The sequence below is a fragment of the Anopheles marshallii genome, chromosome 3 (assembly GCF_943734725.1).
Source record: "Anopheles marshallii chromosome 3, idAnoMarsDA_429_01, whole genome shotgun sequence".
Taxonomy (NCBI): Eukaryota; Metazoa; Arthropoda; class Insecta; order Diptera; family Culicidae; genus Anopheles; species Anopheles marshallii.
In genome coordinates, this window is record NC_071327.1 from 37095314 (window position 1) to 37108361 (window position 13048).

The 13048-nt window shown below is 40.5% G+C and overlaps 1 protein-coding gene across 1 annotated transcript in view; it reads left to right on the plus strand.

The window, feature by feature from the left end:
- The window catches only part of LOC128716090 (lachesin-like), a 38280-nt gene extending 32088 nt beyond the window's left edge, over nucleotides 1-6192 (plus strand). Inside the window, exons 4-10 of the mRNA XM_053811011.1 lie at nucleotides 3037-3195; nucleotides 3348-3479; nucleotides 3646-3796; nucleotides 3995-4137; nucleotides 5628-5753; nucleotides 5826-5933; nucleotides 6116-6192. Of these exons, the coding sequence (XP_053666986.1) occupies nucleotides 3037-3195; nucleotides 3348-3479; nucleotides 3646-3796; nucleotides 3995-4137; nucleotides 5628-5753; nucleotides 5826-5933; nucleotides 6116-6192 (896 nt within the window). The remainder of the gene's footprint in view (nucleotides 1-3036; nucleotides 3196-3347; nucleotides 3480-3645; nucleotides 3797-3994; nucleotides 4138-5627; nucleotides 5754-5825; nucleotides 5934-6115) is intronic.
- The last annotated feature ends 6856 nt before the right edge of the window (nucleotides 6193-13048 follow it).

Here is a 13048-nt window from a genome sequence, read left to right on the forward strand (position 1 = left end):
TCACAATTCCTCGTCTGCCTTAAAATGTGGGCCAAAAATACCGACATAAGGAAATTAAAATATGCTGGTGCTACTCTTATTTTGCTTAGTGTACTATTATGTTTTCTCTCAAATCGTCATTGGCCGTATGATGTTAGCTAGTTGAAAAGTAAGTTCTCGTGAATGGTAATGAAGCTACGGTGTATTAAAATTGAAATTCGATACTTTTTAATTACATCACATCTCGTTAAACGCACCAAACGCCATCTCGTTTATCAATTGACGTTACTGAATGGAAAATATCCGAATGCCCATTTAACCACAGATTTAACCCAGCATCACCATGGTCCCTGCCAAAAGAGCCATAATTACAAACCGGACTGTGACTTGTTGCATGCAAACCGAGCAAACGGATCGGAACCGGATTCATGCCTCATGGGTTGCGTTGCTTACGGGATGAACTTAATTGCCTACGAGCGTCACATCGTCTATTCATCACCCGTCATATGTGGCGTCCAGCAGCGCCTGTTGCATGTTGGTGGTCCGTTTTTCTCCACTACCGCTGGTCAGCCTGCGGAAGGATTGGAGCAATTGTATAACGAATAGGCTCGTGTCATTAGTAGTCGAATGAAGCCAGTTGATCGATATATTACTGTTGTGTGTGGCTGGATTGGAGCACATTTGGTTACGATAGTGACGGAAAGATGATTTAATAGCCGACGCCTGGCATAATGTAATATGATGTTCGCTTTTCCACACGCTCCATGGGTTCCACCAGCTGAAGCGAATGGTTCGAACGAGCAGAACCCTATCATATTCGTCATTTACTGTCGATTTATCAGTACGTTAATTCAATTACGACACGGAAGGACGTCTCGACGAGTCAATCGTGAAACGACAGTGATTAAGCTGACGTACGAGTACCCCATACCATAATGATGTTCATTTCATTTCGAGCAGCGTTTCTGAGCACAAGCAAGTGTGGTATGGAAACTGTCGAAAAATTGAAATTACCAACAGGAACATGTGGTGTGTTATTTCCTTTGTCCGGAAATAGTTGTCGATTGAGCAGATTTCCTAATGTGGCAAATGAAATGGCAATCGCAATAAACAATAACGGCTGGTTGTATTGGATCATTTCTGAATTATGATTAAAGACATCGTAGAAGCGTTTATTTTGTCGAAGAACCAAGATACTACATTGTAAAAGTACTACATTGCTCTTAAGTAAGAAACACAGAGAAGAATCCCTTTTCAATATCTTAAAACAAATTCTTTTCTCAAGCGTAAAATCTGTTGATTAGTAGATACGAATGCAATAGTCCGCTGTCTTAAAATTCCACATTTAAGATCTCGTGGAATGTAGTTCGCCTTCAAATGAAAGAGAAACATTCCTTCACATTAAAGCATTTGCCAAACAATTCCTACTACTATCTTGCATATTATGGATTGAACCGTTCCAGAAGCTGCATCCCTGCTAACTATCATCCCGGCTGCTTTTTCTCTCTTCCGTTGCACTGTATTTCCCTCGTACCCTTCATGACAAATGTTCATTCCGTGAAAAACAGTCCGACAATCTTCTGCTCTAGTTTGGGCACAGCAGTTTTCCCCACACCGCCTGTTGGTTTTTTAATCAATAATGGCCACGTTTGGAGCGAACAAGTATTCCCGCGCGCTTCACGGGCAATGTGTCAGACCGCCAAGGCGTTATGTCTTCGGTTCGGTAGCAATTATTTTTGTTATGATTTCATAAGTTTTGATTAAAAACGAACACCGAATAAGTTTTTTTTTCTGTTTTGTTTGCGTTGTACTTTTATTTACCGGTGCAAATGGATGGTTTGATTTACATCAACGCTTTGTGCTATATTTGTGTATGGAATGATAGCAATGTTGGATTGTGAAACGGTTTGTTTTTAGTTTCATTTTTTCAATAGAAATATTTGTTTCGTATGACAACTTCTTAAGCGTTTTTAAGCAACCAATTTATTTATGCTTTCATGGGGAAGTTCGTAGCTTGAAGCAAAAAAAGAAGAAAAGTCTTAATTTTTGGCATACATTTAACACCAAATTTACATATTGGATGGCGAAATTTTGTCACCTTACATGTGGACGTTTCCTGCTCTCGTGCCAATCCCTCAAAAAAGGCACCGCAAAAGAAAATTTCGAAAAATAAGCAACGCCAAAAGTTTTCGCCGCACTTTTAGTGAAGTGAAAAATTGACGACTTTTTTCCGTAAATTAAATGTCATATCCACTGAAATCACACTCACAATTTGAATAACCATAATGCACTTGCCCCGCACTTTGGAAAGGGAAACGTGGCCGAAGCCGAATGTTTTCTACTTTCTTTGGAGAAAACTTTCGATTTCCCCGTCCAAAAACCGTTCGATCTTGGGTGTGATGCGTATTTTATGGTGTGTGCGCTTGAATGTTCCAAACGGGCGGTGAATTTTCCGATTATCATCGCTTCCACTCTCTTTAAAACTTCCCTTGCGGTTCGATGTTTAGTCCGGTACCCACGGTAGAAAAAGTGATTTGAGATCATTTGCATTATTTATGAGATCGATATTGCCGGCGACATGGTTCATATGATTTTTACTCCGTTCGTGCGATAGCGGATAGAAGAGAGATTTCAGATCCGCCAACCGCCGGCTGGAAAGCGTGAAAAACCGAAGACAACTTCCGTTCTGACTTTTTTTGGGTAGCTTCACACCTAAGTTAGTGCCCGGCCAAGGCACACCGACGACCGACAAAATCGCAAAGTTAACAGAATGAAAAGGCTTTAGAAAGTAATTGAACGATTTAAGAGATTTCACGTCTGTCAGAAATGCTCGTCCTCCATCGTCATGTTTTGATGATTGAAGATGCTACCGGCTGTAACGAATGGACCTTCATCACCAAAATTACCAATAAACTGATCCGGGACGATGTTCCACAATTCCGGTTGGTTTTGGAAAGTTTTATGATCTGAAACCACACGTATTCCATTCTGTGCAATTTGATATACGGACAAACTTTTACCTTGACCTCCCATTTTGCTCACTTCTCCTGTTTACAGTGCCCCCGAATATCGATGACTCCGTTTCATCCAGTGATGTGATCGTGCGTGAAGGTGCCAACGTAACGTTGCGCTGTAAAGCAACCGGAAGTCCGCCGCCATCGATAAAGTGGAAGCGAGACGATAACACAAAAATTGCCATCACTCGCAACAACAGTGGTAAGTTGAGAGGCGACGCTGAAGGCTTCCCTGTGTTAGAGCTCTTCTCTTTGCAACGATGTACAATGTCCACTACGGACCAATGCCGCTAATTGGTTAACTTTCTCTCTGTTCATTGCCGTGGCATGGTCGCGGTTTGCTCATTTTTCCAGTAGTCCTTGAATGGGAAGGGGATGTACTAACGCTGTCCCGAGTGTCGCGATACGACATGGGAGCATACCTGTGCATAGCAACCAACGGTGTACCGCCAAGCGTTTCGAAGCGTATTAAAGTCAGTGTTGATTGTGAGTATATACGGTAACACTCGGTTTACTGCTCTGGAGCACACTTGGACCCACTATTGCAGTAATTACCAAGCCATGATAGCCGTCCGTGAGCAATATAATTCAAATTATAGAATGATTGATGTACGTTTAAAGAAACGCATGTATTCCATCTCCCTCATTTCAGTTCCACCGATGCTCTGGATACCTCATCAACTGGTCGGCATTCCGGTCGGTTACAACGTGACACTAGAATGTAATATAGAAGCTCATCCTACCTCACTCAACTACTGGACGCGAGAAAACGATCAAATGATACACGACTCCCAGAAGTACAAGTAAGTACAGTTGCTCGTGTTATTTGAATCAATGAATTGCTTAAAGAAAAGTATTATAGTATGGTTAGAACTTAAAAATACCAACCAGTGGTTTAAATCTGATGAGTTAAACACAAACTATTGTGATTGTTTTAAACTATTTCTCAGTTTTTAAATCGTAAATGACAGGTTTTAATTGCGGGTTTCTCCTCATTCCAGAACGGATACGATTCCCGGCAATCCTTCGTATAAGTCAGTGATGCGGTTGCACATAGGAGAAGTGCAACATAGTGACTACGGGATCTATAAATGCATCGCTAAGAATCCTCGTGGAGAAACGGATGGAAGTATCCGACTGTACTGTAAGTATTTTCTCAGGTTGTTTAAAAGTTTAAGTTTAAAATTTCAGTAAAACATTATGACTATGTATGTTATGTTTTTTTTATTTTTGTTGTACGTTTTAAAAATTACTCCTTGTCATTCTGCATGATGCGCAGCTTTAAAGAGCGAAAGGAATAAACATATAAATAAACCACATAAACAGCACATGGTTCCATTGGGTTACACTTCCGAGTGAAGTTGCAGTTTGCAACCTGTTGCACATTCCTCAAGCGGAACTGTAGCCAAAGTGCATTGTACAAATATCGTCCCGGAGTAGCTGGCAGCTAAAGCTTAACTTTCCTGCTGGTTCACCCGAGTGTTATTGTCCAGAACAACAAGCTCACACGTCATCTGTGAGTGTGTGTATATTTTTCGAGTGTGTAATTTGCCACACACTTCCACCGTCCCACACCGCTTCGGAACGGCTTCGAACAGTCCGTTGTCACAGAAACATATAACAACAGTGCAATGAAGAGCTCAATGCCAACAAGCCAACGATTGCTGCGGTGAGGACGACAGTCGATTCCCCGTCACCCGGTCGGGCTTGGTCGCCATCTTCTGAACTGTGAACGCTTGAGACGATGGCAGAATGTTTGAGTAAGAGTTGCCTTTGTATCTGGTCTAGATTTCATTTGCACGTCTTGTCGCTCTTCATCCTCGTTGACAGAGTTGGCAGAACTTGCCGTCGAAACGTGCCCGTTGATGACGATCTGTTTGCTATCCGTGACGCATGGTGACGGTAGTAGAGTTGTATGTGCTTTTTTAACATATAGTTGCCGCTGTTTTTATATCAGCACTGTGACCTGTGACTAAAGTACATGTTAAAACAGTGTTTTATATCTTTTGTTAATTTAACGTCAAGTTGAGTATTGTCATTTGAATATAAGTTTATTTAACAAGTGTTTGACTTATCTGTAAACTCCTCATCAGATATCGGTAAATTATTGTACAAATTTTCGTCGATGCGGATAAATGTGCGTGCTCTTAAACGCTTTGTTGCGGCAACTGCTGTTCTAATAAACATCCATCACTTTATGATGCCAATCAGCCGGTAATATAACATTTATCAATAGTTTGTATTGGTCGCAAGACGATAGTAGCTTTTGAGCTGGAGCTCGAACTGGAGTTGGAGTACGTTTCCCTTTTCCAAAGTGTGCAAATCAATAATCATCAGACACCTTGATATGTTCATTATTAACAGAATTTGTTTGCGTGTAATAAAATATCGGTCATAGTTAAACATTTTGAGATAGAAGTGTGAATTTGTTACAATTAGACACTGCAAGAAGTTATCTAATGTTTACGACAGTGTTTCATTGATTAGTCTTGTCAAACCTATTTGGCGATTGACTGTTTATTTGAAGGCACTTACTGTTTACTGTTGATTTTTGTAAAGTTTTGTTATCAAATGTTCTTAATTGTGCTACATTTAATTTCCTTTCCTTACGTATGCTTTGTAACATTACCACAGCATCGAGTCCTCCAACAACGATACCCCCCTCGACCACAGAAAGTATTACAACAACAGTACCATCGACACGAGTTTATGAGTCACCATACGGTTTGTCTACGATGACGATAAACCATTTTGATAAAGGTAAGTCCATAACGTAACAAGTTTCTGCAGAATGAATAATAATTTTGTTATGCATCTTTTCGTATCACAAAGGTATTCGCTACCAGTCCGACTACAATCAGCTGGATCGTTCCGAGCATAAAACCAGTGATACGAGTCCGAATCGTGACCGATCGGTGGATGAATCTTCCGAAGTAAATGGTAAGTAAGGTTTGCTTTACTATTCAGTTTGATATACTGCAATCAACTCAATCATTTGAAGAACCATTTCATTTAAGTCAGTTTAGATAAAATGTTGTCCTCTTCGTTCGATTCTGAACTTTATGCTATTTTGACCATCCATATCCTGTAATATTTTGTGTTTATTTGTATTGAATCTCAAGGTGCTACATCATCATTCGTCCGATGGACAACACTTTTCGCGTTAATCTTGCACATGTTGCTCCTGCTTCACCAGTGACGGTGACTTTCATCATTCAGTTCCGTTGATAGGTCTAACGGTGTGCAGTGAGTGCGCCTTGTTAAGCTGTTGTTTATGTTACGTCCCACAGACACGGAGTGCAGCTAGGGAAATTATGTGTATCATGGTGATGTGCAATACGCCATTTAGTAGTAAAATAGCGCAACAGAGAATAATGTATTCCACAGCATTTTTGCACTAGATTTATGCAGTTTATTTTGTGCCCTAACGTTTCGTGCGTCTACGCGTGTAGTTAAGTTTGAAGTGCATTTGGCAAAGTGCAGCCGGTTGTGTTACTCCTTTCAGCGTGGATCGAAACTGAAGTAAGAAAAGAGTGAGCTTTTGTGGTTGAGCTAGAGATTGTGTTCTAAAAGCATGCTGCTTTGGCATGGAATCGGGAACTGTGGTACCGAATGGATGATGATCAATGTCAAGAAAGCAAAGCATATACTTACCACACCCAATGCAGGCACAAATCGTTGGATAGTATGTACATTAAATATGCCTTAATCTAGAAAGGGTAGAAAGTTGCAAGTGACACTGGTGGTTTATATTACAATAGAAAAAATAAAACAACACAGTGCGGCACCGAACAATCTGTATGTAGTGTAAATTTGAAGCAAGCATCATTTGCAGCGTAAGGAGATTAAACCACGTGGAATCGTTAATTTAATTTGAAAAAGTTGTCCCATAAAGGATCCATTTGTTCACCAATACGGCATTATTTCGCAGCCGATTTGCCATACGTTACTGCTTTCTTTTATTAACTCCCCTGTGAGTTCTGGGTGCCGCTGGGCAAAGGAGCAAATTTAACAGTCGTCAAATAAAATTGTGTTTTTATCTTGCGATCTCACTTCGCCTCCATTGCTCTGGCTCTATTTGGGGTTTGCGGCTCCCGTTAGGGGGTCGCCTTCCGCCATTGCACAACGATCGAATTTATGCGGCACAAACGACCTACGAGCATACTTTGCGATTTTATTTTACGAGCGTAGTTAGAAGCCAAAACGTCCCCATACGTGGTTGTTCTTTTGTGACTGGGAGAAAATGCAATGGGACAAACAAAAAAAAAACAAGGATTGAGTTATTGCTGCTTCGACAAGATGCTTTGGTTTGTAGCATAGTACACAATTCAGTTGGTGTGGATGTTGAGAAGAATAAAAAAGCAACTAAATATTAACAAAAACCACTGATAAAATGCAGGTAATGAAAGCAGTTTGCGAGTAGATGTCGATGAAAATCAAACACATCAATTACGATTCGTGGTTTCGGCGGGTGTAGTCGTGAATCAATCAAACCTAATCTTAAGCTACCTGTTACAATACTTTTGAGCAGAAACTCTATTGGATGCAGCAGCATGTAACAAACCAGCAGTAAGTACATGCGAACGCCGATTTAGCATGTCCATTCATTTATGTTGGATAAGAATCAAACTGTACCGTTGTATAATATTCGAAAACAAAAGTGTAATAGAAACTGACACACACACACATACACACACAAAACAGTTTTACATGAACTGCTAAATGAGCTAAACGTAAGTAAACTGTTAATCGTAAAGGCAAATAAAAGGCGTAAATGGGCATTTCTATCCTAGCATGAAGTTGAAAGATTAAGACAAAATACAGCAGTGCAGATAATTTAAAAGAAACCCAAGCAAAATCAAACAATAAATCAAAGTTTTGCAAACCCCGAACCATTACCACAGCGAGCTAACTAACCAACGAAGTTAATACCAACACACGCGCACACGCAAAAACCACACGTACACGAGTTTCCATTGGTGTATGGTTACCGAACTATGCTGTAAGCTAAACATTAGTTTCTTATTAGAACATTTCAATGCATCCCCTATCCTACCCCATAGCTGGATAGGTGAGCGCATATACTAAAGCAAAAAATGAATACAAATTACTCGTAATACTCAGTAGACGCACGGTGTGGGTGCATGCGATAGGTTAAGAAGAACAAACAAGAAGTAAACGAAAAGAAAACAAACAAACATACACACCCTATGGCAAAACCAACCGTGTGCAGCACTAGCATTAAATAGTACATTGCAAAATATTGTTTCATAGCTAGAAGAAAATGGAGCGGCGATCAAACAATGAAGACGACAAATGTTATCAGAATGTAAAATTCAAACACTCAATGATCGTTTGGTGGAGTGGCGTGAAAGCAAACAAGCAGGACAAGGGACAAAACTAAACTGGACGGTGAAACATAAACAGAACTGAAATATATATATTTTGCTTTACAAAAGCGGCAAAACTGGTGGTGTTTGGGAAGTTATTTTTATAATATCACATGTTTAGCATACATTGTGCATTGTGTCCACGTCGTTGTGAACATGCTTATCACCAGAAAGCTCGGAAGACTCCCAAGACAGTGTCCAGTGTCCTCTCCTATTCCTTCAGATTCATTGATGATTTTTCCCACATCCGGCAGGTGTTTAATCTTAAAATGTTTCATCGGATTACTAATTACAATGACTGTTCTCCCCTTCAATCACACCTCGAGTACTTATCGCGTTGGAGTTACCTCCACTTTTCAGATTTATGCCGTTCAAAATTATTTCATTCTATTCTGCGTACTGTAAACGTCACACCCTCATCCAAAATTATTTCCTAAGCTCCGTCATCCGTGTCTTGGGTGCGACTCCACTTACCTTTTAGATCTTCAAAGGTGTTTTAGTATAGGACCAAATGATAAGTTTCTTATCTGCTTTATGTGTTGATGTAGTCTCTACCCACCTTTAGAAGCTGATAAGTTAATTTTAAGTATAATTTCGTTGAATCCTCCGTCCGCACATTTCACAAGAAAAAATTACACTATCAAGCATCATGTCACGGTTAAGAGGATAAGTGTCATGTAAGTAGGGTACTGGTACAGTATTTGAAAATTCCATATAACATTAAATTCATTAAAAATTTTTAGACAGCTATTATGAGGTTTACATTAAAAAAAACCAACCCTTATTCCATGATGGGTCATATTCATTTGCTTTTTCTGGTCAAGTTGGTTAACATACATAATTCATGTTGCATTCGCTGTAACATAAGAACTATTCATCACGGAACATTCGCGGAACAGAGCTCCAGTAATTCATTGCCTTGCCATAATTGTCTTCCACCACGAGCTGCAAACGTTCTGCCGGAGTCGGTTCATAGACTTCACCATTGAATTCAATCATTAAAAAAAAAAACAAACATCCTCGTTAAAAATTTTTGCAACACTCATCCACTCGCAATGTGACGCAGAAAGTCGTCATAATCTCATTCAATCGGGATAAAGACACTCCAGAGGCTCCACTTCATTACACGGCTGCACGGCCTGCTGAATAGGGTGGTCGGGCACATTTCTTGTGCCTCATTCACAACCACAGCCACCGCCTGGTGCTGGTCGGATTGGGGAAAAGCGTTTCCATCCTTGCCATCTCGGAAGGATATTTCCCTGCGCATCGCAATTGAATGTGACAATTCAATGAAGCGCAGCATAAGAAAAACACATTCGCCAATGCCAATGCACTGGGTGAATTTAAACGTGACTAAAACGACTTCGAGCACCCTGGTGACAGTCTGGTGGCAGGTGAGAGCCACCGAAGAGCGAGAGACTGCAGCGATGGCAGCAGCAATTGATAAAAAGGAAACTACATGCCGGTAGCAAACTACACGGCAAATGAAGTGCGGCAAGGAAAGGTTACTGGTTTCGGTGCGTTACTACTGGGTGCCTTTTAAAAAAAAAACCGTCACCACTCTTCAACCAATGATGCTCAACGGTGCCGTTCATGTTGGTGGTGACGAATGAAGGTTTTCCTAATTAATTTTCAACGTAATGTAATGATGCTACACCTGAATAGTAGAAACACGAATACCAGCTTCCGGGTTAAAGTAAATTAACAAGCGCTAAACCATCACCGACAGATGAAAAATAGGCACGATTGAGGTAAGCGAACTCAGTGGGACGTGGACGAGAACGAAGGGCATATTGCGATTCTTAGGCTGAAGCAAAGTATTGCGACGTGTGGCGCATGTTTGAATATAAAGCCAACTGTTTTGAAAACATACTTGTACAACGTGAAATATTTTGAATACGAGTGGTATCAAAAAGTGGAAAGCGAAAAGGGAAGTTGGAATGGGGGGAACGGGCCGGATCGGGGATAACATCGAAGCGGTGGCTCTTCTGACTCAGTGCGCAAAGTATGGTACCTGTGAGTGCATCCGTTTGTCTGTGAGCTATTTTTCTCAATTTACTACGTTCTGGGCGCTCCTCAACTTTAAAAACTCAGCCACTGAGCCACTCAGCCACCCCCAGCCGTACGTTTTCACCGATAGTAACGCTGGAAAAATGCTCACAGACGAACACTCACAGACTTTGCCTTTCAGTCAGGAGAGTCACCGCTTCGAAGACCCACTGGAGAACTCGATTCTTCATTCCGCTACCCGGCCCTGCTATCCAATTCCCGTGATTTTTGGGTTTTTCGCAGCGCAACGGAAAAAAATCGTTAAATTTATTTAAGGAGCTAGATACGAACCCAGAAGTGCTATGTTGGAATGAAGCTTGAAAAAAAACCAAATAAATTCATACGTTGTTTAACGAGTACCTAGCAACACTGCTGCGTCAAAACGCACTTTGAAAATAGTTTCGTTTGTGATTCTCGCTTGGTAGTAAAATATAACTGTATCTATTTACATGTTGTTGGCCAGGAGCAACCACATTGTGATTGATACAAACATCGCCATGTACAAATCCGATGAGCTTCTCACAATCCAAACGATTGCACTATGCCGCTCGATTCCGCACCAGGTTTGAAGCTAAAATTCGATACAACAATTTGAATCAATGTCACAGATTATCGATTACAACCAGCCACGCCGGCAGCACGAAAATCCTTTAGCAAATCTCTGTTATGCCTCCAACAGGGATCACCTGCGCTATATTTGGGTGTTTTATTCAAGTTTTTTCAGCACTCGTAACACACCGCTCGGTCCCACTGGCCCGGGCCTCGTAAATGATAAAACACGAGCCTTCCCGCGTAATAGATCTCCTATCCACCGTAAGTCCGGTCCGCAATGCCTTTGTTAAAAAAAAAAACGTACACAATTGAAACAGATACAAACAAAAGGAAAAAGGGCAATCCAATAGCTGGGGCTGTGCGTTTCCCGTTTTCCCGTTTGACCATTCACGGGAAAATATGATCCCCGGAGTGATACACTCTCGCGAGAAACTCGACCTTCCGTTGTCATTTTCCACCACAGGACAACGCAACGGAACAGCAACTTTGGCATGGGTCGGTGCTAATGATTTTGCTCTAAAATTCATGCACTTCCGCTTTCCGCCCGATCTTTGGCCGTGTGCGATACGCAATGCATAATGAATGGAAAATGGGTGAAAACGGATACGAACAGTTGGAATTCAACGGTGTGGCTTTTGGGTTACGGTATCGTAGTAGTGACCAAAGGTGAATCGAAGAAGATATGCTGGGTTTCGCTTTCATAGTATGACCGTGGATTAATTCTGCGGACCGTTTGGAATGATGGGTTTTATTGTTAAACAATCCGATTTGGTTGTGTACTTTTTTATTCTTCACCCCATGATAATACAGACTGATTAAAGCATGACTGAGTCATTGAGTGGTAGTTCGCTTCATGTTTAAATACGTTTACACTGGAAAATAATTATTTAAAGCTGCGTTAAGATTTTTATCACAATTTTGTGACGTTTAAAAATTCGAGACATCCGATACATTCTAAAGCTTAACGAACATTGAGAAAACGGTGAAATACTAATTTATTTTTAACAAAAAATCTTTCACCATCAATGAGTACCACCAAAAACACATCGAATCGTGTGCACTGTTTTGTAATGCAGCGCACGTACCTATTCCCTTTTGTTCGTCGTCATAAAAGAAACGATTTGAATCTAAACCAGCGCAAATACAGTAAGCTGCTGAGCTGCATCTCACCTGGCCACGCGACACTATGGGAGACAGCGGTGTGGAATTAACGGTCGGATAAGGATGAGGCGCGAGTTTCGGGTATGAATTGTTGGTTCACTTTCACCATTTTTAAGATCGTGCCTGCTGCTCTGGTGCATAGAGTCGAAGAATCTGCTAGTAGACAAACAGAGTGACAAACTGCCAGACAGATAGAACGTGAGCGCGATAGACAGACGGACGTACAGACAGACCGACAGACAGACGGTAAACTAAGTTAATTGACGGTGCGCTTCCGGAAACTCGTATCGGTTACGTGGATTCGATCACCTAACGCATCATTCAAAAGCCAGGTGCAGCCAATCAGCTGCATTTCCCGTGGTATGATTTACAAAAAAAAATATCTAGTATGTGTAGCATAGGTATTGAATCTTTTTATGGATTAAATTTTTGAAGTCACTATTTATTTTTGAAATTAAATAAATTTCAAGGCAACTTCCTAGAGATATCGAAGTAAATGTTTTTAAGAGTTTTTAATAGATGATACCAAAAAGGCATAATGATAACCTTATTCCTGATTCATTTTGACTTGAGATTCACTAAAACTACCGGTGGTCCTAGTCTACCATTACTGATTTTGCTTTAAATCTTCAACACTCGTCAGGATCAAACATCGTAAATTATAATCATGGAAAGAGTTTTAATGAAATTTATTATATTATGATGTCCACCAATTTGAATTACATATTTCAAAATTGTTGTAAAATGTGTTTATTGAACATTTCGGCCAGGTAGATCGCAAAATTTTAAACGAAAACTTATTTTGCAATTTCAACAAACATAAAATGTTACGTAAAACAGCAATATAATAAGAAAAACTAAAAACTAACTTTAAAGAGCCTTAAGATATTGTAAAAAAACACT